At 40.6% G+C, this 27,329-nt stretch overlaps 1 protein-coding gene across 1 annotated transcript in view; it reads right to left on the bottom strand.

Moving 5' to 3' along the window:
• The window catches only part of LOC132829525 (NF-kappa-B inhibitor delta-like), a 74,539-nt gene that overhangs the window by 17,872 nt on the left and 29,338 nt on the right, over positions 1–27,329 (bottom strand). Inside the window, exons 6-9 of the mRNA XM_060846745.1 lie at positions 22,196–22,301; positions 20,650–20,796; positions 12,045–12,096; positions 516–685 (exon numbers count right to left, since the gene is read on the bottom strand). Of these exons, the coding sequence (XP_060702728.1) occupies positions 516–685; positions 12,045–12,096; positions 20,650–20,796; positions 22,196–22,301 (475 nt within the window). The remainder of the gene's footprint in view (positions 1–515; positions 686–12,044; positions 12,097–20,649; positions 20,797–22,195; positions 22,302–27,329) is intronic.

A 27,329-nucleotide genomic window follows, 5' to 3' on the forward strand; every position in this document is an offset into this window, starting at 1 on the left:
AGAACTGACAACCGGAAGCGGCAGATTCAAACCACTACAAATGCCGGAGGAAAGATCACAGAAGTGCTTCACAGGAGGCTCCCAAGTACTGAGGATGTCACCTAGAGAGGGGACGAAACATCTGCAACACATATTCCCAGCTCAGCGAACAGAACCATAACAATGTTCCATTGTTGAATATATTTAAGGCTGAGACAGAGTTTTGGTCTTACAAGGAGGGGAGTGAGCAGGAAAGTGGAGTTGGAGTCTAAGATCAGCAAAGATTGTATTGAATGGTTGTGCAGGCTTGCTGGACCAATTGGTTTACTCCTGCTCTGCTCACTTGTATATGAAAGAAATACATTTAAAATTTCTGACTGGGGTGGAAATTTGAGGAAAGGTCAAACATTTCTGCACATAAATAAATAGCAATGAAGTTATATACTGTAAACCGATAGAAAGAAACAAAATCTGTGGAAAAGATTAGCCAACCTGTCCTTTGTTGTACACTAAGATAACTTGGAAAAATAAGTTACCTGGCTGGTTATCAGGGCTCCCATTTCAATTAGTAGTCTAATGCAGGACAGCAGTTGTTCAGCTTTGCACTGTAGCTCATCCTGCCTCTGTGGTAACAGGTTAAGATCGTAGCACAGTTCCCGAAAAACCGAGTTATGAGAAATGACAGCACAATGCAAAGGAGTAAGCCCTGAAACACAAAGGAAATCAAAAAGAAGATAATCACCTGGCAAACAGACCATCAACAAATTACTTTTATTTGTTCTGTCCTGATAATTATTTATCACCAAACTTAGCTGGCTAAAGTACTCTTGCATTTTTTGACTTGACATGATTGATTTGTTTTGAAGTAAGGCTTTCTATGCAAGTATTGCATCATTAATGAATGGGTAGTCAAAGTTTAAAACCTTGTCTAGTCAAGCCTTACCTTGCGTCATTCCAGATAAGGAGGCATCCATTAATTTATTCTTAATAAAAACCAAAAGAACTGTGGATGCTCTAAATCAGAAACAAATCTGAAGTTGCTGGAAAAGCTCAGCATGTCTGGCAGCATCTGTGAAGAGAAACCAAAGTTATCATGTTGGGTCCAGTGACCCTTCCTCAGAATGGTTCTGAGGAAGGGTCACCGGCCCCGAAACGTTAACTTTGATTGATTTATTCTTGTTATGTTTTATCAGATTGTTTTAGAGATATCTGGACAGTTAAACATTTTGTTCAGATGAGGAAGTAGAATAGCTTGCAGCATACATCCAACAATTATGGTCTTTGTCTTAACTTATTTAAAATGTACAAGGATAGTGAGGAGAGCGGTGTATTTTGATTGTCTTTAAGATAGGTGTAAAGCTTGGATTACTAGAACGTTCTCTGATCGGAACTAGACATGCTTAAGGCAAGTTCCACATTCCCAAGGAACTGAAATGTGACAATATGTGCATATTCCATTGGACAATGAGTCAATTCATCACTGAGGCATGCACCGATAACTTTATGGAATGCAATCTTATTATTCCTGCCCTTAGTGGACAAAAAAATCTTGTTGATAGACTGGACAAAAACACTGGTAATCAAGTTTAAGAAGGAGGAGTTAGATTAACAGAAGCGAAGAAAACCCAGAAAATAACCGGTCACCTTGCCTGCAAAATCTGAATTAACATCTTTTAAAGCAATGATCACAGAATTGTTATGGCATGCAGGAGGCAATTCAACCCTTTTCCCTGTAAAACCTTTTCAAATGAGCATCATTACCCATTGCCAGTCTCCTGGTTCTCCTACATTTCTTTGCAAATAAACATCAAATGCTCTCTTGAATTGCATCAATTGAACATGTCTCCGTCACATTTCCAGGCAGTGCATTCCATATCCTGACTACTTGCTGAATGAAAACATTTTCTCGCATCACCCTTGCTTCTTTTGTGCACCATTTTAACTCTATGCCCTCTCATTCTTGTTCCTTTAACATGTTAATAATGTGCAGGGCATTCCTAAACGGGGATTAGGACTCCAAGTGTGGACACAAACTGAAATTTTGAGATCTGAAGCTCTGAGGCAGTAATGGCCTCTATTACTAAACTAAATTCTAACAACTGCAATCCTTCTTTAACATACCGTTGCTCTCTCAAAGGTAACTTGTGCCAACCTTTGAATCTCAAATTAGTGTCCCAAAGTGAATATTTTGGGAAGAACTGCTGTGGAATCTCTTTACACTAACCATTTCAAGTTTTGCTAGATACCTATAGAGTTCTCAACATCGTCAGAAAGTTGTGATGGAGCAAAATCTTACCATAATTTATCTAATTCAAATCGTTTTCTGGCTGTGGAGATATCAATCAAAACATACTCTAGTGGTGACAGAGAAATCCCTGCAGAATTTTATTAAAACACTTGAACCATATTCAAGACTAAGCATCTTCCTGAGGATGTATTAGCAAGATCGCACAGAATTATAGAATGCTTGGAGCACAGTCGACCATTCAGCCTGTCTTGTCATTGCTGCCCCTCGGAAGGAGATATTCCTCTGATGCAACTCTTTGTCATTTCCCTGGAACTTTGCAAACTTTATGATGCAAATCCATTTTGAATGCTTTAATTGAACTTACCTACAGCTCATTTTCAGGCAGTACAGTCCAGATCCTTGACACTTGTTGCATGAAAATAGCTTTGCTTCATGCTGCTAGTTTTGCCAATTACTTTGAACCTTGTCCATTGGTCTATTTTAAGTATACAGGTTGAAAGACGAAGATTGGCCAGGGCACTAAAATAACTCCCCTTATTCTTATTGTAAATAGTGTTATTGGATCTTTTATGTCCACTGGGGAGGGTGGCTGAAGCCTGAGATAATGCTTTGCCCAAAAATATGACACCATGGCATTGCACTGGAGAGTTTACCAGGACATTATACTCATGTCCATGTGGTGGAATTTGAATGTAGAGCTTCATGGTCCAAAAATGCTATACCAAGACACTCCTGAAGTGGCATTGATTGTAGACAAGCTTGTGGCAGATTGTTAGGGTTGAGAAAGTGTAGTTTATGTTGCATTGTATCCACATTGTACCCCATTTGGGAATACTCAACACAAGCAGTGTGTGCCCTGAAATGGGCAATTTCTCCCATTCCCAACACTGACTGCTCTTGGGTGATGAACCACAAATAGGGAAGAGGGTGGCTCTGACATTATGTTGTGGCTCTTCCTCCTGGCTTGAGATCATCAGGATCTAAATCTCTAAAGATTAGTAAAGGCAGCACGTTGGAGAGCATTTTTTTTTACTAAACTCACTTGGCTAGTAATCTACAGTGGATTGGAAGGGATTTGCACTCACTCCCACTGAGCTCATAAGAATGAAAAAATTCAATGAGAGTTAAAACAAAGCACTGATCACACAATGCCTGACTCTCTGTGATTTCTAGCACTTTTTGTTTTCAGGGGGAAAGAAGTGCTGCCCCCCTCACATGATTTTAATTTGCACTGTTCCATGTAACTATCCTACAGCGCAAAACAGATGGATTAGATTCCCTACAGTATGGAAATAAACCCTTTGGCCCAACAACTCCACATCGATCCTCCAAAGAGTAACCTGCCCACAGGTTCATTCCCCCTATCCCAACCCCTCTCTAATGCACCGAACACTATGGGCAACTTAGCATGGCCAATTCACCTGACCTGCACACCTTTGGACTGTGGGAGGAAACTCACACAGACAGGGGGAGAATGTGCAAACTCCACATAGACAGTGGCCTGAGGCAGGAATTGAACCCAGGTCCCTGAGGCGGTGAGGCAACAGTGCTAGCCACTGAGCCACCATGCTGCCCATTTTCCTTCATTAGTATTCCAGCCCCATCCCCCACCTGTGCTCCCTGTTGACATAGATGCTTGATGGAAAACCAGTGTTGGAATTTAAATACAGCAGTGTTTAACACTGAATTATAACACACAGCACAATAACAGGGGCATAAGGACACAGTGGAATTTGAACCCATGTCTCCGTGGAGGCTAGAACCTTAATCCTGTGTTTCAGACAATTGGCCACAGCACCACGCGCTCATATAATTGACTCATACTGGTCAGGCTTGTTTTGTATATCTCGGAACAGTATCCTGTATGATAAGAATATTCCTGTTTGGGAATTTACTGGTCTTTTTTTGTTTGTATCACCAACCTATCATGTCATTGTTTGGCCTCTTAGAAATGTTTATCATAATCCATGAATTTTCAAATTGCTTTCCTTGTAACACACTAGCAATTTTGGACCTGTTACAAACGAACTGAGAAGAAGGGGAATACATAATAATTTACTGCTCTGTGCATACATTTTGTTAATTAGAAAGAATCAACTCAAATTGAAATTGGAATGAAAACATTCCTTCTGATACTTTTGCTAAAATTAGTTGTTCATTTTCCTTTGGAAAACAAGGCTTTGAATGATCTGAACTAAACTGTACTGCAGTAGCTTTAGGTGAGATCTGGGTCACAGTAAGTTCAACTACAACCTGTGTTACTATCAAAAACAGCTTAGCTTCCAGCTCAAGTTAACAATGGTTTGCAAAGTATCTTGGGCCACACCTTATCAAAGAATTCTCAGTCTTTCTTGTTACAACTACCAAGGTATACTGCATTCGTTCAAGCAGCTTTGAAGTCAAACTTTAACTTCATGGAAACCACAACAAAATTTATTAGGTTGCTAATAGAAAGCTTTCTTTCAGGTTACAGGAGGCAGATTCTAGTAGACATATTGTTGATTCATTTGGCTGGCTACTGCACTGGGGTTTCCATTCAGAATCTGAATGATATTCAGGAACAATCTGACCCACTTACTGACGGGTTACTCAGATGTTTAATGCATTGCGGGTTGTTAACTGACTCAGGGCTGATCTGTCCTCCCATCTGTGGAGGAAACCCCATTATAGAAAGATGTTATTAAATTAGACAGGGTGCAGAAAAGATTTACCGGAATGTTATCGAGATGGGAGGGTTATAAGGAGAGGCTGGGACAATTTTCCCTGGAGCGTAGGAGGCTAAGGGGTGACCTTATAGAGGTTTACAAAGTCATGAGCGGCGTGGGTAAGGTGAATAGCAAAGGTCTTTACCTCAGTACAGAGGAGTCCAAAACAAGAGTGTATCAGTTTAAGATGAGAGAAAAAGTATTAAAAGGGAACTGAGGGGTAACGTTTTCATTCAGAGGGTGGTGCATTTATGGAATGAGCTGCCAGAGGAAGTGGTAGAGGCAGATATAGTTGCAACATTTAAAAGACATCTGGACAGGTACATGAATAGGAGAGGTTTAGAGGGATTTGGGCCAAACACAGGCAAATGGAGCTAGGTTAATTTGAAAAACCTGGCCAGTGTGGAAGAGTCGGACTGAAGGGTTTGTTTCTGTGTTGTATGACTCTGACTGAATGGCTGGTAACTCTCTTGTGTCAGTAACTCAAGATGGAGAGGTGACTACATCTGGGATAGCACCTAGTCCCTGATGGTGATTATTGCTACACCTGCCTGGGTGTAGTATGTTTAAATAGGGCCTGACTAAGACACCCTGGTGGGGTGGCTGATGAGAATGAGGGCCATGGTACAAAAGCCAATAGAGAGGGGATGCCCAAGAGAGCAAGACTTAGGTGGAGCTCCAATTGTCCGAAGCATTGGTAAGGGAGATTAACTACCCCACCCCCATCCCCCTTTCCCACTAATAGCTTGAGGAATGAGACCTGGTAGACTTCAAGCTTGGCTCCAGACTCCACCAATGCAACAAAAATTGTTGCAGGTGGGAAGAGGTCACTAAGTGGTATAGAAAATAGGCACTTTAGGGTATCAATTGACACAGGATTTTTGGGGAGTGATGTTTGGGCAATTGCTGGCTGACAAATCCTACATAGTTTGTGTTCCGACAGAGAGGTAGATGTCAGAAATATCGTCCATGATGAATTGTTTAATTGTATTCTCTCTCACACCTCCGCCTGTCTGCCATCCTGGTGTAGAGGGTGTAAAGTTCTGCCTACAGAATTGGATAATTTGGAAGAAGGCTATTCAGCCCATCAAGTCTGTAGCTGTGCTTTCACAGAGCAATTCTTTTGGTCCCAATCTACTGCACTTTATCCCAGTTTTTTAGAATTAGTTTTCACTTCAAACTGAATGTTATCATTGAATCTCACACATAAACACTAACAAGTTGTATCACTGACTCTTGAGCTGGTTCTTTAGTCAATGACTTCACATTTTGTGCCCCTTTTCTTTTATTTACTCTATTGCAATATTTCATGGTTTTCACCACCTCAAACATGTCTTTGCTTAGCTTTCTGTGTTCGAAGGAGAACACCACCAACTCTTCTAATTTATACTGGTCAGTACAACTCTAATTTCTGGAACCATTCTAGTAAATCTCTTCTGCACCATTTCAAAACCCTCATATCCTTCCTTAAGTGTAATGCTGATCCTTCCTTAAGTGTAATGCTGAGAATTAAGCACGTCCTTAAAATACTTGCAGCAGAAGCTGAAGATGTAGACAATTATGTTGGTCAACATGTGGTGACAGAAATACTTACATATTATTCATATTAGTTGATGTTGTTTAGTAATTAAAGTTATTTATTGTATGCTAAAATAATGTAGCGGGATTAAGCAATAAAAGCCAGCAATTGCTTTGATAAAACACATTAAAATATCCTGGTTTTTACCCCACATATTAGATGAGTAAGGATTTCGTATTTAATGTATTTGCAAAAATTAGGGAACTTTTTCAGATTAATATTCTGCTTATTCATCAAAGATAGCAAAAGCAGATTAAGCAGTGATTCATCTCTTTGATGAAGCCACACACTGGGAGGACCAAGAACACTTAGAAAATTTCAATTTAAATAAATCAGTGAGCCATGTGCAATGTTTACCCAATGATGAATAATGAATTGTTGTTTTAATGTTACCTTGGTCTAATGATAAGACTCTGAGTCACATCTCAGAATGAGAAATTCATGTTCAGAGACTCAATAATGTCTAAAAATGTCCTTTCACAAGCTGTGGGATTTGCTGGCTGGGCTAGCATTTTTTGCCCATCTACATCTGCCCATGAGAGGGTGGTGATGAGCTGCCTTCCTGAACTACTGGAGTCCATGTGGACTTGAAACATCAATGGATTCCTTTGGGAGGGAGTTGCAGGATTCTGAGTGATATAATGGCAATAAAGTTCTACACCAGATGGTTTGTGACATGGAGGATAGCTAACAGGGGGTGGCATTTCCATGCATCTGCTACCCTCGGTCATTGAGGTGGTAGAGTACACGTATTTGGAGGGTGTTAGCAAGGTGGAAACTCCAGTAGCACTGGCAATATTGCAATGCAGAAACAAGGGAGGAATGCTGCATTCAGAGTGGTCTTTTAGTTGAACTCTTAAGCTAATTGAGGTAAATGTTGTAAGCTTGGCTGGAATAGGAGTAGGTCATTCAAAGTTTTTTAATAATAATGTTAACTAGTTTGAAGATGTTATAACACACCTTGAAATAGGACTTGAACCTAACATGTCTGGCCCAGAGATGGGTGTTGCTGCCACTGAGCCACAAGACCCATTAAAATCTAATACAGTTTTAGCAAGATGCTGGTGAAACTCAGTAAGTTTGGCAGAATCTGTGGGGAGAGGAACAAAGTTAACATTTCAAGACCTTTCTTCAAACTGAAGACTCAAAGCTTTAACTCCGTTCTCTCTCCATCTTTGGACTGTCGGGGGAAACCAGTGCACCCGGAGGAAACAGACATGAGGAGAATGTGCAATCTACACACTGACTGTTATCCAAGGGTGCAATTGAACCCAGGCCCTTGGTACTGTGAGGCAGCAGTGCTAACCATTGAACCACCATGCCATCTAAAATGGCATATCCAAACACATTTATTTTATAAAATGAGATACTAATTACATCGACATAGGTGGATAGCATAATAAAATGGTCATCATCTATAATGTCAGAGCCAGCCAAAGAGCTGAATGACCTACTGCAGCTTCTATGTTGCACAGGAACTGGTTGAGGCAAATATCTCAGATGCTTCGGAAAGGAAACTGGACAAGCCTGAGTAAAAGTAGAAGTGTCATATTAGACTCTCCATAGATGCTACTAGACCTGCTGAGTTTTGCCTGTAGTTTCTTGCAGTATTTTGCTTTTATCCTCTAAGGAATACGTAATTGTATAATAACTGGGAACAACTAGGCAAGTGGAAGGTATCAATAGGTTGTTAGTATGTCATAGCTAAGGACACTTGTGGCGCAGTGGTAGTGTCTCACATTTAAGTCCTGCCTGCTCCAGTAGTGAGTAATAATATATCAAAGCAAGCTGACTCAGAAAAAAATATTTATTCAGGGAGCTGGAGTTGTTGCTGCGATATGCACTTCCTGCATGCATGTTGTTGGCTGGAACTATGGAGCTACAGTAGAGGTTTCAAAGCTCTTTCCATTACATTGCTAATTCTCTCCTGCCATTGGTGTGTCTTGGAAAGATTTAGAAGTTGATACTCAGGGTCATGTTACAAACACCTTCTTTAGCCATTCAGGACTGGGAAAGGACTTGAACGCGGAATTTCTGGCTAAGAACTAAAATGCTTCCCACTGCACCACCAGATGTCCCAAATATGCTGTCACTTCAACACATGTAAGGGGACACTGAGGAGAAAGTTTATTTCAAATGTATATATTTGCTTTTTCAGCATTTCAGAAATTAATTCCTTTCGCAGCGTATGCCAACATTCAGTTGATTTATGGCTGATCTCTAGCACCACCACAACATTTTGTAAAAATATTTCCTCTATCCTACCTAGCCTCCTACCCCAATACAATCATAAGTAGATTCATCTTATTTGCTACTGAGAGACGTTATATTGTATGTTATTGTATCAAGCGTTTACTGATGTGACAGTGATTCGAGGTCAAAAGGAAACCTCTAGTTCAAAAAATTCTACGTCATTCCATTTATAAATCATTTTGGATGAGAATTTAGGAGACATGGTTAGTAAGTTTATGGATGACACCAAATTTGGTAGTAGAGTGGACAGTAAAGAAGGTTATCTGAGATTCCAAAGGGATCTTGATCAATTGGCCCAATGGGCTGAGGAATGGCAGATGGAGTTTAATTTGGATAAATACAAGGTAAAATGAACAAGGTCAGCACTTATGCAGTTAGTGATAGGGCTCTTGGAGTGTTGTTGAACAGAGTCATGGGGTTTAGGTACATAGTTCTTTGAAAGTAGTGTTGCAGGTAGACATGGTGGTTAAGATGTTATTTAGCATGCTTGCCTTCATTGCTCAGACCATTGAGTATAGGAGTTGGGAAATTGAGGTTTACAGCATGTTGGCGAGGCCATTTTTGCAGTACTGTGAACAGTTCTGATCACCTTGCTAGGAAGGATATTATTACATTAAAGAGGGTTCAGAAAAGATTTACCAGGATGTTGACAGGACTGGAGACTTTGAGTAATAAGAAGAGGCTTAGTAGGCTAGACCTTTTTTTCACTGGAATGTAGGAGGTTGAGGAGTGACCTTATAGAAGTTTATGAAAACATGAGGGACATAGACAAGGTGAATAGGGAAGGTCTTTTCCCTCAGGTGAAGAAGTTAAAAACTTAGAGAGCATATTTTCAAGGTGGTGAGGAGAAAGATTAAAAAGGGACCTGAGGGACAATGTTTTTGCACTGAGAGTGGTTTATATGTGGAATGGACTGCCAGAGGAAGTGGTCAATGTATTTTCAGTGACCAAATTTTAAAGACTTTGGACAGGTATATGAATAGGAAAGGTTAAAGGGGAATATGGGCCAAATGGGACTAGGTTAGTTTGGACAACTTGGCCGGCATGGACAAGTTGGACCGAACAGTTTGTTTCCAGGATGTATGAGTCTTTGACTCTATAATTTTAAAAGTACTGAAGCTAATTTAGAAAGCAATTTTGTTGCAAAGGTCAAAATTGGACAGAAGAGAATGAGAGTAACAGAAAATGCACAATTCAATGAAATTCCCACATGTTGCAACCAATAAAAGTAGAGTTGCTTTGAAAGTTTTAACAAGTTTGCAGTAAGTGTCGCTAAACTATGAAATGTCACAGCTTGGCTTTTCCACTGCCTGGTAGCCAGTGTTATGGCATAAATGTTACTGCTTTTAGCAGAGTACAGGTAGATGTTCTGTCTGGCTAGATCTCAGTCCATCTTTCCACCCTTGAAAGCATCTGGTTCAAACAGGCTGGCCTCTCATCAATATTATGTACCTGGGGGCATTCACATTCTCCCATTACTCCCAGTCACTTGGGTGTGCAGGACAATTTATTTGAAAGGTGGCATTGAGGATGTCAATAGAGAGTCAACAGTGGTTTGGCACAATTTAACAGTGAAGATGCTAAGGGATCATTACATCCTCTCTAACTCTATTTGTTTGTTTTTGTGATAATTTTCAACACTCTGCTCTTGCCCTGCATCATGCTTCCCAATTGAAAGAGGTGGAAGATTTGTAGAGTTCAGACTTCAGAAAAGATACTTCCTCTAATAGCAGATGATTCCATGGGATTTAGGAGCAAGAGTAGGCTCTTCAATCCTGACCCACCATCAGACAAGAACATGGCTGACCTTCCCCAGACCTCAATTCCTGTTACATGTCACATCAATCAATATTCCAAAACTTTATCTTCCTCCTCTTTAAATACTTTCACTATAAGCACTCTAATAACAGCTTGAATATTGCCAGTCTAAGCCTGCCATCCACTATGTCTATTGCTCCATTTGAAGTCTGGTTCTCAATGACATTTTATGAAGGAAAGCATTCTAGAGAAAAGAATGGTCACCATATTCTACAAATATGCCATTTCTGCAGACACTGGCACAAATATATCCACAAGCAATTGGAATGAACGTTCTTTACAGGCTCCTGGTCAGCAGGGAGTAGGAGGGCAAGCTTCTGGAGCCTTCCTACCAGGTAGCCAAAAGGATATGGGGGCTAGGCAGTGAAGATCAAGCATGACTGCATTGACTGGTGGAGCAGGTTCAAGGTAAACGGCATATTCCTGCTCCTATTGCCCTAAAAGGCTGGTCAACTGCTGTCTGATACTTGGATCTTGGTGCCGAGCTGTAGTCCTTAACCATGAGGGTAGTGACGCGGAGAGGTACAAGAAAGTCTTCATATCTTCAATCACATCATGAATCCCCACATACACTTTAGTAGATATTATATGATGGACCACTACTACATTATTCTGTCACTCCCTTTTATCTCAGGTTTTGTATTCTTACATTTCTGTTTGTATCCTCTTAGTCCTGTACCCCTTCAGTAACACACAAACATTCTATATTTTTTAACACCCAGTGTAGACGTTCTTCTTCAACTGGGTCGAGGTTGTAAAATTTGCATACATGTAACTTTCTATCCCCACCACTAGAGGGTAGGTCTTGACTTGGTGTCACAGCTTAAAGCTGGTGATGGTTGCTGGGAAGTCATTGAAAGTTAAAATCAGAGAGCTATGTGAAACTGACTGTTTTTCACTATCACCTGTTGTTACACATGGCACGCAAAATCAAAATGTACCCCTTTGGATTCTCTGTAATTGCTGAAGGTGCACTTGATGGAATGGTAATGAGTTGACTTTGAAAATTGGATGCAGCATGATAAATTTGTTTAGATTTTAGTCTATCCAAATCCTGCTAAAAATCTTTGGGTGTGAAATTGGTCTGGCTGTTAATGAAAAATGGTTCATAGTGCACCATAAACCTGCTGGATCACTCATACAGAAAGGATATTAGGTAGGCTACGAAAGGATTGCAAATTTTCTACGGCCTATTCTGTTGACACTTGACTGGAATCCCAATTTCATTGGATCTAGGCTATATCAATATTGTGAAATTTAGCTAGCGAGCAGAAATGACAATATAATCAGACCATTTGTTGCATGGGTTCCATTTAAACATTTATATGCAGCCCTCTGTAAAAACTGGACTGTTCTATCGCCGAAGGGACAGGCAAAAACTTTGATATGGATCAAGTCACACAGATCGATAGCAAAGTTCACATGCACATAATTAATTCAGAATTGAGCATGAAACACATACCTTCATAGTCTCTGGTTTCCAAGTTTACCAATGTCCCAGCTGCAATGACCATCTGCAAAAACAGACACATTTTATGCAAGATCAGATTTGTGTATCAATTCGATATATGACTTTTTTGCGTGTTCATTTGACTTGACTAGTCCAACCCACACCAGGCTAACCTCTCATATTCTACCTGCCACTAGCCTGAGGTCATTCAAAATTTTGATGTCTGTATCTTAACTCATGTCAAGTCCTTAATTTGAATTTTTTCATCATTGTTTTCAATTTTGTCCATGGACAGTCCCACAACTAGTTCAGATGTCCATACACCTCCAATTCTAGCCCTTTGAACATCACCCATTAGTCACTGTACCCTTCAGTTGCCACTTCACCAACTTCTGGAATTCCCTTCCAATACTTCTTCACCTCTACTTTGTTTTCCTCCTTCAAGATGCTCCTTGAAACTTTCCTGTTTGACCATTTTTAGTCATCTACCCTAATACCTCCTTATCTAGCTCACTATCATACTTCGATTCCTGTGAAGCACTTTGGGATACTTTATGATGTTATTGGTGCGAGATAAATAAGTTGCTGTTGCTGAAGCACTCATCCGAGAAATGTCAATCAACATGTCAGTTTCCAAGGCCTGTATTAGCTATATTTCATTTGTTTAAAATCTGATTGAAGATTTGTAGCTCGGGTATCCGTTGTTGTGGTTCTGCTCGCCGAGCTGGAAGTTTTTGCTGCAAACGTTTCGTTCCCTGGCTAGGGAACATCATCAGTGCTATTGGAGCCTCCTGTGAAGCGCTGCTTTGATGTTTCTTCCGGTATTTATAGTGGTTTGTTCTTGCCGCTTCCGGGTGTCAGTTTCAGCTGTAGTAGTTTGTATGTGGGGTCCAGGTTGATGTGTCTGTTGATGGATGTTCTTGCCGTTTCCGGGTGTCAGTTTCAGCTGTAGTGGTTTGTATATGGGGTCCAGGTCAAGGTATTGACCTGGACCCCATATACAAACCACTACAGCTGAAACTGACACCCGGAAACGGCAAGAACATCCATCAACAGACACATCGACCTGGACCCCACATACAAATCACTGCAGCTGAAACTGACACCCGGAAGCGGCAAGAACAAACCAATATAAATACCGGAAGAAACAACAAAGCAGCGCTTCACACGAGGCTCCAACAGCACTGATGATGTTCCCCAGCCAGGGAACGAAACGTTTGCAGCAAAAACTTCCAGCTCAGCGAGCAGAACCACAACATATTTCATTTGCTTCATTTTACACAGACCTGGTAACATTCTGCTTTAACATGAAATAGTTAAGATTAAAAATTAAGCAGGTAATGAATGTCAGTTGATTAATTAATTGTCTGCATTTCAAAATAGTGTATAAGGAGGGAACAGCTGGGATTGAACATGGAGAGAACTGAGAGATTGTCGTAGTCCATAAACTTTCTTCAAGTGAAAATTTTGTGTCAAGTGTCTGCTTTATCTCTAAGCTTGGTTTCCATTTAACAGACTGGGGGCCTAATAGGGAGGAGATTGCAGAACCTTTGGTTTTGATCTGGGTGTCATCATTGTTGACAGGAGTAGTGCCAGAAGACATGAGTATAGCAAATGTTGTTCCCTTGTTTAAGAAGGGAAGTCGGGACAACTTTGGTAATAATAGGCCAGTGAGCCTTACTTTGATTGCGGGTAAGGTATTGGAAAAGGTTATAAGAGATAGATTAGATTAGATTATATTCCCTACTGTGTGGAAACAGGCCCTTTGGCCCAACCAGTCCACACTGACCCTCCAAAGAGTAACCCACCCAGACCCATTTCCCTCTGACTAATGCACCTAACCCTATGGGCAATTTAGCATGGCCAATTCACCTGATCTGCACATCTTTGGACTGTGGAGGAAACTGGAGCACTCAGAGGAAACCCACGCAGGCACGAGGAGAACATGCAAACTCCACACAGACGCTCACCCAAGGTGGAATTGAACCTGGGTTCCTGGTGCTGTGAGGGAGCAGTACTAACCACTGAGCAACAGTACTGCCCAAGTTATAGTATTATAGATTTATAATCATCTGGAAAGGAATAATTTGATTAGGGACAATTAATACAATTTTGTGAAAGGTAGGTCATGCCTCATTAACCTTATTGAATTCTTCGAGAAGGTGACAAAACAGGTGGATGAAGGTAAAGCAGTTGATGTGGTGTATATGAACTTCAGTAAGGCATTTGATAAGGTGCCATGGTAGGCCATTGCAGAAAATACGGAGTTTCGTGATTGAAGGTGATTTAGTGGTTTGGATCAGAAATTGGCTACATGAGAGAAGACAGTGGGTGGTGGTTAATGGGAAATGTTCTTTGGAGCTCAGTTACCAGTGGTGTGCAACAAGGATCTGTTTTGGGGCCACTGCTGTTTGTCAGTTTTATAAATGATCTGGATGTGGGCGAAGAAGGATGGATTAGTAAATTTGCAGATGACACTAAGGTAGACAGAATTGTGGATAGTGCCGAAGGATGTTTTGGGTTACAGACGGATATAGATAAGATGCAGAATTGGGCCGAGAAGTGGCAAATGAAGTTTAATGAGGAAAAGTGTGAGGTAGTTCACTTCGGAAGAAGTAACAGGAATGCAGAGTCCTGGCAGTGTAGATGAACAGAGAGATCTTGGCATCCAGGTGCATAAATCCCTGAAGGTTGCCACCCAAGTTGATAGGGTTATTAAGAAGGCATATAGTGTGTTGGCGTTCATTGGTAGGGAGATTTGGTTTGGAGCCACAAGGTCATGCTTCAATTGTATAAGACACTGGTAAGGTCGCAGCTGGAGTATTGTGTACAGTTCTGGTCACTGTATTACAGGAAGGATGTGGAAGCTTGGAAAGGGTTCAGAGGGGATTTACTGGGTTGCTGCCTGGTATGGAAGGAAGGTTTTCTGAGGAAAGGCTGAGGGACCTGAGGCTGTTTTCATTGGAAAGAGGAAGGTTGAGAGGTGACTTAATTGAGATGAATAAGATAATCAGATGCTTAGATAGGGTGGAAGTGAGAGCCTTTTTTCTCAGATAGTGAAGGATATGACAAGGTTTAAATTGAGAGGTGACAGATTTAGGACAGATATCAGGGGTAATTTCTTTACTCAGACATGGATCGGCATGTCTGCAACAGTAGTAAACTCGCTGACATGAAGGGCATTTAAATGGGCATTAGACATACATATGGATAATAATGGAAACAGTGTAGGTGAGATGGGCATCAGATTAATTTCACAGGTTGGCGCAACATCGACGGCCAAAGAGCCTGTACTGTGCTGTCACGTTCGATGTTCTATGTTCAAAGCAATAATGAAAGTTATTTGCTCATATTATGTTTGTATAATTTTGCTGGAAATGTTCTGTTACTGCTATAGGTAGGCTTTGTCCCCATATATTATTTAATATCTTTTGCAGTGTTGAAAGAGTAAACTCTCACATCCCTCAAGACACAATAGGAAACTAAGAAAACAAGAGAAATAAAGAATGTAACAGGCCTCTAAGAAGTAAGGAGAGAAATCAACAAATGTCACTTTGGTGACTCATGTGGACAATTTCTGAATTGATTTTGCACTAATTTTCTCTCCCTCATTCTCCTCTGGTACTCAGCACCTAGATTGGGTTTCATTAGCAACAGTTGCCTTTCAGTTGCATAATTCAAGTGGACATTAAACTGCTGTGAAACTTGGCAGAAAGTGTGAGCACGTTGCTCAAATGTGGGTGACAGCACTACCCAGTTTAGAATTGCTGTGAGTTAATTTCTGCAAACTTGCAAAGGGTCATTAGATTAAAAAATACACTCAGGATTCCCATTTACTTCCCTTCACACAAAGCAAAGAATCTGAGACTAATTGTAACTTATACAAATGTAGGATATGCAACATTCTCCCTTCACTTCCTCACATACCACTGTACAGGTTTCTCAAATTCATCCTATATGATAATGAACATTACATTCAAGAGAGCACTGGATGATGATTTGGATAGAAATGGTGTGCGACGATATGGAGAAAAAAATGGGAGTTGACACTAGATAATAGAGACAGTGCAGGCACGATGAGCTGAATATCTCCTTCTGCATCGCAATAATTCTGTGATTCTGTAACATGTACTTCCTTAATCTAACATTATGGCAAGAAGGATTGGATTGAGAAAAAACAGAAAAATAGAAAAAATGAACTTATAAAAATATACTTTCAAAAAACTATGTTGAATTCAACTTAAATTGCCTTCTTTCTGAGATCCAGAAATTGATTGATGTTTGTTCCATAGGTACTTCTGTTAAATTCCAGACCTAACTTGCAGCAAGATTTCATGTATAATTAATGTGCAAACCCAACAAGTAGCTGACAATAATTGGGATGTTGAAGGTGAGATGCTATTTGGGATGTAACTTGTCAAGTACACTTTGGAATTACACCTTAACTGGATGCCTCCAATCAGATTTTCCTGTTAATGTGCCTCTGACACAGAAATGGTCCCAATCATAAGAAATTAAAAACACAAGAAATTGAAGCAGGAATAAGCAATTCAGCCCCTCAACTCTGCTCTGTCATTTAATGAAATCATGGCTGGTCTTATCTCAGCCTCAACTGTACTTTCTTGCCCGCTCTCTATAGTGATTGTAACAAGGTCAGTCAGGTGGACATAATAGATCATAATAGAGTTCCCTGATTAGGGTCGTTAATCTGGTCAAATCAGGGAGTCTTGGCTGACTGATATAACAGGAGTGTCAGAAGTTCATTTCACTCTGGGAACTGACTCTGAGGATACCAGATTAAGGCTAAGTATTGTGCACGTGTAAATAAAGGGTGACTTGGTGATGGGATACCGGCCTCTGTGGAGTTATTTCACTCCCCGTAACCTTTCAACCTGTTACTATTCAAAAATCTGTCTATTTCCTCCTTGAATTTACTCCATGACTCAACATCTGTAACACTCTGGGGTAGTGACTTCCTTGAGAGAAGTGATTTCTCCTCATTTCTGCTTTAAATCTGCGACCCCTTGAACGAAAATTATAACCTGTCTTTCTAGATTGCTCCACAAGAGGAAATCTCCTCTATTATAAATAGTGTTGGTCAGATTCCAGCCTTTGTGTGGAATTGACATTTTGTTTTGATTTTGTATGTGCACTATTGCAAGTGCTGTCTGGATTATAGCTGAGCCTTACAGCTCAGGATAACTCTGTCAGAGACTTTAGTTTCATGCTGTGTAAACAGATATTAGTGGAATGCCAATGGTAGCTACTGACCTTGGGAATCCCAGAGTTAGACAAAGGAATCATTGAGAAGCAGATCCCACTCCTGATAGTTTCCTCCCATTGGGAAAGCAGAGGACAAAGGCAGGACTGACTTGGACATATTACGTTTTCTCAATTATTAAACAACCTGTTAACAATCACCAAAAGGGCTACAACTTGGAGTAGTTTGAAAAACCTGGGGTAACTGGTGCTTGTGAACCTGTGCCCCAGATTCAGCATTTTCAAGAAAAGTTGATGTCAGATTAATAAAAAGTGACCTGCTGTAAAAACATCAATTCTACCAGAGTTAAAAGCTATAACCATTTATACAAATATTTAATTTCAGATCATGCGTGTCAGAAAGTTGCGACAGGCAAAGTTTCGTGCAACCATGTACAAATATCTTAAGGAATGTGATTTACAAGCCTGAACAAAAATTCATTCCTTACACAAATGTTTTGTTAGACTAAAACCACACAGAGAACCTCAAATGCTGGGGGAGGTAGTGGCAGAACATTGAAACCCTTTCCAGCTCACAATAAAAGCCTCCCAACAGCTGTTACCCCCTCACCCCATCCAAACTTCCTGTTACGCTTGTTTCTGTCCCTCTAAGAGTCCTCTCTCAGCTTAGCTTTGTCACAAACCTTTCCTGCCCCTTTTTCACAAATGAACCATCTTTCTAACTGAGCTTGCAGCTTCACCATTCTTATTGTCCAATGCCCTGGTGGAGAAAACACTTCTAGCCTTGGGCACATTTCATCAGGTGTTTGGACACAGTACTCACATTCCCAGAACATTCCCTAACTTGTATGTTCCAAGACCAGATCAGGTTCAAGATCAGGTCAGCCAACAACGTCCGTGTCCCCTAATTGAACAAAAAGAAGATGGTCATCTTCTACTGTGGGCTACTGGGATTGGGAAGGGCACAGTTAGCCCAACTGGCTGGATGTTTGGTATGCAATGCAGAGTGACACCAACAGCATTGCTCAATCCCATACGAGCTGAGGTCACCATGAACGTCCCACCTTCTCAGCCTCAGCCCTCACCTGAGACATGGTGACCCTCAGGTTAAAATCACCAATGATTTTCTTCTCTCTGAGAGAACAGGACTCTGGGACTGTGGCAACTTTACTGAGATTGAAGGAAGGTGGGCAGTGAATAAAAAAAAATCATTTTCTACTAATATGAAAACCTTTCCTGTGTTATTTTCACAACAGCATTTATGATTTTACCCTGGAATCTTTTACATTGCAGGCAAATGTCGAAGAGTGTGGTGCTGGAAAAGCACAGCTGGTCAGGCAGCATCTGAGGAGCAGGAGAGCAAACGTTTTGGGGATAAGCTCTTTATCAGGAATGAGGCTTGTGGGCCAAGGGGGCTGAGAGATAACTGGGTGGGGGGTGGGGTGTGGGATGCTGGAGGGAAGTTAGTTGGGAATGCAATAGGTAGATGAAGGTGGGGAGAGGGTGATAGGTCAGAGAGGAGAGTGGAGCAGAGAGTTGGGAAGGAAGATGGACAGGTAGGACAGTTCAAGAGGGTGATGCCGAGTTGGGAGGTATTAGACAAGTAAATTGAAATCCAATTCCTTCCAGCTATTAAAATAATTGCAGGCGGCACAAGTTTTTTCCAAAAAATGCGGCCTATGAAAGCCTGTTGTGTTGTAATTCCAGGGTAGCCTCAAGTATTGACAGTACATATCTGATCGCCACTATGCAAATACCTTCATAATCTGATTGCTGGGAAGAATGGAAGAATTCTGATCCTTTCTGCACTATTGGTTTGGACATAGCAGAAAAATTAACACTCAATTTAGAGACATAGAGCTGACTGGGTTCCATGGCATTTAGGGAATAATCTTTGTGTGTCAACTTTATGTTTTATTATTTAATCCTTTGATCACTAATATTAACTGTATCCTATGGTTTAATACCATCCAGAGAAAAGATTGATTGAGCATACTTCCCTTTCTGCCATTGTCTAGAATATTGTCTCCCAAATCTTTTCCTGTTGTGATCTTGTTTGAAGTCTTTAAACTTGTCATGACCCCTCAGTGAGAACCAAGAAAGTGATCACTGGTCAGAGCGGGAGAACAACTGTTATAATATCCAGAGATCCTGATAGGCCTAAGTGCCTCAGAGTTCATGGCCCCAAACTTCAACATATGACTCTACTTTGCAAAGCCCTGTTCTAGAGTCCTTAGGTTTTTTTCGGTGGTGGTGGTTTAGCGTCAATGGAATTTTAAGATATTCAAGCGCATCACTCATAGTTCTCAAAGTTTTGTCGCAAATGTTCTGTGGGTCAGCATCACTGTCATCCCCATCAATCAATCCAAATTCTGCCTGATTGGAGTGCAGCCTTTTTTACCCCAAGATGTAGTGAAGTGATAAATAGACATGAGGCTCATCTCTCAGCTGGGAAACCTGGGTTCCATTTGCACCTCCTCCTGATGTGTAATGAAGTTTAAAGCAAACCCTTGCTCAAATGGTGGCTTCACATTTTCCACTGCAGGAAATACACCTGTCTTTAGAGGGTGTCACCAATCGAAACTTTATTGAACATTTAATCAATAAATTGGTTTATTTCATTTAAAATACATAAAAACAGAACATAGTTTTTACAGTGAGAAATTTATTTTGCTCATTTTTTTATGCAAAGTGGCAAAGATTTAGACTGTTAGATTTAGGGTCTCCATAATGGTATGGAGGCACAGGGTGAAATAATTTGGTTTGCTCAACTGTCAGGCATGACAAATGAAGGCACCTTACTTTACAATACTGCAGACTTTGGCTATAAAGAGATTTGGGATGTGCCCTTTAGAACAGGGCAGAAAGTGTGTGGGACAGAGAGTCCGATGCTATGATACGGACTTGATGAAACAACTTGGCTTTCCCTGTCCTTCAATTTTGCATATCCAGAAAGCATAGAACGCAGTTGATGACATTACTGTGTATTCACTGACAATTCTGGGCCAGCAGCAACCCAGAATTCACCTGGGTGCAGGCTTGAACCCAGACTGCTGTTACTCATTAGGTGCTGACAGGTGGGGAATACCTGAAAAATATTGACGGTTGATGTTTATGTTTACAGATACTGGAGAACTTACCATTCAGCCGCAGTATTTCTGTTTTTATTTCAGATTTCCAGTTATTGCAATTTTTAACACTGTGAGTGCCTGTGTTTAGTTGGGAATTTGCAAAAATATTTTGGAATGATTTCAATCAGAAACCATTCAACTTCTGATTGAAATACAGTATCCTGGTGCAATCCATTATTTGTGTGGGATAGTATTAACAAGTTATAGTTAAGATACCAAGCCACAGCTTTCATTGTCAGTAGAGAAGGAGCAACAGATGTGTTTACCTGAATGATACTCAAGTGGCCATAGGTAGCAGCCAGATGTAGAAAGGTTTGTCCTCTGTCATCCACAGCATTCAGATCAGCACCGAACATAATTAGATCCCGCACGATCAGAGGCTGATTTGCGACCACAGCAACCAATAGGGGTGTCTGTGAACATTGTAAGAGGATTAACTCTAGCCAGTACTGATGTAATAGGAACAGAATTAGGCCATTTAGCCTCTGGAGTCTTTTCTGTTATTCGAATAGATCATGATTGATTGGAACCTCAGCTCCACTTACTCACTTTGGTTTCATAAATTTTAATTAACCTGACTATGTCCTTTCTTGGGAGGGCAGTGGGGGCGGTGGGGGGGGGGGGGGGGGGGGGGGGGTGAAACTATCCAGATTTCTACTACACTTTGCCAATTGTTGTAAAAACCCACTTAGAAACGTAAAAGGTAGCAGCAGGAGTAGGCTATTCAGTCTGTTTCATCCATTAGGAAAGGAAATCTGCCATCCTTACCTGGTCTGACCAAATGTCACTCCGGACTGACAGCAATGGCTCTTAGCTGCCCTCTGAGTAATATGGTCTAACCAGTGACACTCATACTCCATGAATGATTAAACAAAAACTTCATCAGGAACTAATTTATTCAATCTCCACTGTGCTGCCTCCAACTCTATTGTTGTTCTTAAATATGGAGATCAATATTGTACATAGTATTCCAGAAATCCAGTCTAAGCAAAGCCCTGTACAACTGTAGCAACACGACCCTATTTCCCCTGCAGTAAAGGCCAGCAATCCACTTGACTCACTAATTGTTTGCTATACTTACACGTTAAGTTGCTTCGTTCCTTGTACAAGTGCATTCACTATATTATTCAGCAACCTGTTCGGAAGGTTGATGACTCTTTGCAAAAGCAAAAGCTTCATAATCTAGTTCCATGCTGACCCAATGCTTATTCTTGCTTCTGGTACTCTCTCAGCTAACTCAAATAATCAGACACAGCCCAGTTATTTCAAAATCTGACAAGCTGTTATAAAACCCATATTTTTTTCAAAAGTGAAAAGACATCTCTCTATACATGGTGTGGTGATGAACATGCCTTTAAGCCAAATATCAATCCGACAGCACTCTTCCAAACCCTTTCAGGTTTCTGGGAAGGGGCCAGTGTGAGATGAGATGAGGAGGTGGGGAGAGGAACGCTGTGGTTTTATAAGGATGGAGTGAATTTATCATATTTATTCATATGATACACTTAACACTCTCTTTGCTTTTGCTTTATCATTCCGGCACTAGTCCAGAAACCAAGCAAGTGTAGGCCATTCAGCCCCTTAAAGCTGCCACACCATCCAATAAGATTATGGCTGATCAGTTAATGGCTTTAATTCCATTTTCTTTGCTGCCCCCACCCTTTTAGTCATTTGAGGATCAAAGTTTGCAGAATCCTGCCCTTCATATGCATAGAGCATTTATGGATTTAGATAATCAAAAACTATAAGACTGGTTTGTACAACAGTACAGGCAAAATTATTTCATGAGAATGTGCTTTAAATTTTATATACCTTTCCCCGGTGTTCTTTAGTATCAAGTCTTCTGAGTTCACGCATTCGTTCAGCCGCTGCATAGGCATGTTCCCGCATTCCTTTGGCTGCGTAGATGTGAAGAATCCTGAAATCAAAATTGGGCAATTGCTAATTACAATTATTACATAGCGTGATTACTTTTATTACAGTTTAACAGCTTGGCACCCAGTCTTTAGACAGACCTTCCAGTGGGACAGAGTGTTAAAGTAATAAAATATTAGTGTCACAGTAAGGAGATATCAGTGCAGCCTTCTAAAACTGGTGCAGTGAACTGAGTGAAGGGTGTGTGCTTGTCATCGTGGTGAAGATAGAGAGCCAGACAAATCATTTCTGGGGTGGCCCTGATATATCTTCCTTTAATAGAACTGAAGGACACAAGAGATTGGAGCAAGTGTAGGCTGTTTAACACCTCAAGCATGCTCCATCATTTAGTAAGATCATGGATCATTTAATTGCAATCTTAACTCTTCTTTCCTGCCAAACTTCACATCTCTAAAACAAAATCTCTGGAAATCTGAGTCTGGCTTGAATATTCAGTAACCCAGCCTTACAATACTCCGGCGTAGTAAGTACTGTAAGGATTCATAAGGACTGGAACAGGAGTAGGCAATTAAGCCCCTCAAACTTGCTCAACCATCTCATACAATCATGCCTGACCTCATCTCAGCCTTAGCTTCACTTTCCTTCCCGTTCCCCATAATGACTCGACTCACTACTAATTAAAAATCGGTCGTTTATTTTTTCCTTAAATTAAATTCTTCTAAGAGAAGAAAATCTTCCTCCTTTTCAGTTGAAATAGGGAGACTCCTTAATTTTAAACTATTTCCACAGATAGATCCATGCTCACCCCTATTTTGGGAAACATCCTGTCAAAATTCTTCCTTGTCAAGCCCCCTCAGAATTTTGCATTTCACCAAAATCATTCTGCTAAACACCATTGGTTTATAAGCTCAAACTTTCCTCCATCATTTCATTCCAGAAATCAACCTGGTGAATCTTCTCTGTGTAGGTATATTCCTCTTTCACTGAGCTGTAGAATTCTGTGTGAAAGGTTATCACTTGTGTTCTGGATGGCAGGACCAGGGGTGAATATGAGAAACAGGGAAAGAGAAAGGGTCACAATCATCTCTAAGACACAGTTACAAAGTGAGCTAGTTTAATTAGATGACCATCCCACTCATCAGTTTCAAACATTAACTTAGCCGCTTTTGTGGTTTTTGTGTGGTCAATCACACACCTGCATCTCTGGTGATATAGCTGTCAGGCTCACATGAGCAGCTCCTTCTGATATTACTTTCCCAAAAACTGACATTTGAATTTGGCCTTTACTTCCTCCACCAATAGCAACAGCTTACATTTATATCCCACCTTTAACATAGCAAAACATTCCAAGGCACTTCACAAGGGAGTTACCAAACAAAGTTTGGTTTTGAGTCACCCAAGCCACAGAAGCAGATATTAAAATAGTTGGCCAAAGAGGTAAGACATAAGAATGCTTTAGGCAAGAAGAGGTCACGAGGGAGATACAGATGATTAGGGAGGAAATTCTGGAGCTTGGGTTCCAGACAGCTGAAAGTTCAGTTCCAATGGTGGAGCAATGAAAATTCCATCACAGTTAGAATTGTGATTCCAAGGTATTGTAAATACAGGGTTGGATTTTACATCCTGGAGAGCAAAGCTGCTTTGAATAAAATTATTTATTACAAAGCCTGTCACCATGGCAATATCACAACAAAGGTGGCTTATACTGACTTGCAGACTGACTTCATCTCATTGGACAGGGAGTGACACCCGCAAGAGTTGAAGGCCAATCTGATTGGCTGGTTGCTTGAATAGTCCTAGTGGCAGTGAACTCTTTCTGTGGAAATATGTTACTGCAGGAGGGATCAGTGTGTAGGGTGAGAGGGCAGCTTTTTGAGGGCAAGTGGGAAGGAACAAAGGGAGAGATGACAACTCAGAAGGTGTCCCTTGATTTGCATAGAGCACCTTTTGTGAAACCTTTTCTTACTTGTCATTTTTTCAAAGAAACCTTTCAAAAATGGCCTTTGTGTTCTGTCCACCTGTCCCTGCCCATTAGAACACAGGTGATGAATTGTGAGATTAAACAATGATCATTTATTGTACTGTTAACTTATAAATGAAACCCTGGATTCCTGTCTCTTGGCTAGGAGACTGAGGTTCAAATCCCACCTGATCCAGTGGTGTGCAATGACATCTCTGAAGAGGTTGATTAGAAAAATATAGATGAAGCTGTTTTTAAAAATCAACGTCTCCAAGAGTATTGCTACCATTTTTAAAATAGTTGCTCAGAAAGTGTATTTTAAGAGATTTTCTGTGTTCACTTTGCTGTGCTTTGTAAGTGCAGGTGTGTTGAGGGCCTTAATTGTCAATAAGTTGGGCTGGTAAACGCTTCAGTAGGTCAAAGGATTGGCAGCCTGCAGAGCACAGGTAGTGGATGGAAGAGAAACAGGGAGGCCTAGCACAGGGCATCTTTTACATGGTTCCCCACCCACCCAAACAAAAACTAGCTCAGCAGCGGCCAAAAAATCTTGCTCATGAAATTGCATCGACCTTCCTTAATTCCTCTTGCCCGTGTCCTGTTGATTTCTGTTGTACAATGGCACAAACTGAGTTGGAGGATTCCCAGTCAATCAGTAAGTAAGTTTGGAGTTGACATGAGCTGGATATAATCAATAGCTTCATGCATATTTGCTGTGATGTTAATCCATTCTCTGCACATGAAACACCTGAATTTTTGATTCATTTGCAGAGGCAAATGTAGACATGAATTTTCATTAAAATGTCCAAGTTTGGACTTTTACTTTTAGTTATAGAGTCATAGAGATTTTCAGCATGGAAACAGATGCTTTGGTCCAACTTGTCCATGATGACCATATATTCCAACCCAATCTAGTCCCACCTACCAGCACCCAGTCCATATCCCTCCAAACCCTTCCTATTCATATATCCGTCCAGATGCCTTTTAAATGTTGCAATTGTACCAGCCTCCACCACTCCCTCTGGCAGCTCATTCCATACACGTACCACCCTCTGTGTGAAAAAGTTGCTCCTTAGGTCTCTTTTATATCTTTCCCCTGTCACCCTAAACTATGCCCTCTAGTCTGGACTCCCCCACCCCAGAGAAAAGACTTTGTCTATTTATTTAGATCCATGACCTTCATGATTCTATTAACCTCTATAAGATCACCCCTCAGCCTCCGACGCTCCAGGGAAAACAGTTCCTTTACAATATTAGATATTGTCTAATCAAACTGTTCAAAGATGTTATTATATACTTCTGGAGCAAGTGAGATTTTAACATAGTCCTCCTCAGAGGTCAGGACTCTACTACTGCACCACAAGAGTTCCTGCCTGCCACCATAGCTAGTATTAGCTTGTTCATTTTGAAGATGCACTCCTCACCATCAGGGCCAGCATTTTATTATCCGTCTCTACATTCTGGAAATGGGTGGTTGTAGGTATTTTTATTCAAACTGTTCTGATATATCATGGCACATCTCTGTAGCAGGTGGGATTTGAACCCAGGCCTCCTGGCTCAGAGATAGGGACAATACCACTACACCACAAGAGATCCCACCCCCCCAGATTATATTGGATGTTGTTCGTTTTCCTGTTCAGACATGTTACATCACATCCTTGGAGCTATTGGGACTTGAACTCAGATCTTCTGGCGCAAAGGTAGGGGCACTAACACTGCATCACAAGAGATCCCCTCCCACCACAGATAATATTAGATTGCCCTCTCTTTATGGAATCCACAATTTTTTTTCATTGATTAGTAAATGGGCATTTTAATTGAAACTAATTATGAATTGAATTGGAATCTTGTTCCTGTTTTGCTTTAATCACTCCAGGAGACACAGCATTCAGAATGGAAAGCAAAAAACTAGTTTACATAAAGACCAATTGCTTCCACATGCATCTTAATATGCTGCCAAATCTCTTAGTGTGTTTTGCAGCAAATTCCATTCCTTTTCTTTACAAAATAAAGTATGAATAAAATGAAAGAAAATGCAAATATGTGCATAGGAGAACAGCAAAACTTGCAACCTTGACTTTTACAAACAATCCATCAGCAAATTTAACATAACTCATTTGAAAATCTTCTAGATCTGTGCTATGGATATTTCTAAATATACTTTCTTGACAATAATTATTTTGTACAGACATCGACAGTGCATCAAGGAGGCTTGAGTTTGTTGACAGTTAGCACCTGCACTGACAGTTGCTTCTAGCACATTAAAAATTATTGAACACATAAATCAATCTCTCCTCTACCAAAACCAATGTGTTTACAGAAAAAAGGGTTTATCAAAATGAAGCAGTAAATTATTAACAACAATCAAGGATGTTAAGAAAATGTAGATCAGACGAGACTCATGCTGCTTTTAAGACATACAAATTTCTCTTTTATGTTTTGAAAATTATTGAAATCTTTTCTTGGCAGTAAATCCGGGGAAATGTTACCGTGCCTTAACACTCACATTGTCACCTTTGCACCAGTGTGAAACTGCTTTGAATGTGTATTGTTTGCCAAAAGCCTACAGGTCAGGTTGCTGTCTGCTATCTGGTGAGAGTCCAAGTTGGAAGGTCTAAATTTAAACTTGAGTGCCTCAGTGCTCAATGATCAGTCAGGGAGCTAGGTTTTAGAGTGATAGATGTGTTTATATTCACACCAGTTAGATGTTTGGCTTTTCACCAGCTGTAAAGTAGTTATTGTCACCTGGCAGCCTACTTTTGGTTTTCATGACAGAGCCACGCTACAGAAAGTGCTCAAGGAAGCTTAAGGCTAATATCAGATCAATGAGACAATGGGAAAATTCAATAAAATAGAATCAGTATCCATGTAACCAAACAATCCTAAAGATAAAGTTCCCTCTCTGGAGATTTTGATTTGGCCCATTGAGTTGACAGAAGAATTGTATTATGAGCCCTGTGTTATACTTCTGTTACGGACACAACTCCATTTGCGAGCAGTAAACTGTCTGTCATATTCACATTACTGACAGTTGGGTATATGCCAACAACGGACAATCTTAAAATACATTAGTGGTGTTTTTTGTAACACTTGAGTTGGAGATATTTTCTAACT

This window comes from Hemiscyllium ocellatum, chromosome 29 (assembly GCF_020745735.1).
Source record: "Hemiscyllium ocellatum isolate sHemOce1 chromosome 29, sHemOce1.pat.X.cur, whole genome shotgun sequence".
Taxonomy (NCBI): domain Eukaryota; kingdom Metazoa; phylum Chordata; class Chondrichthyes; order Orectolobiformes; family Hemiscylliidae; genus Hemiscyllium; species Hemiscyllium ocellatum.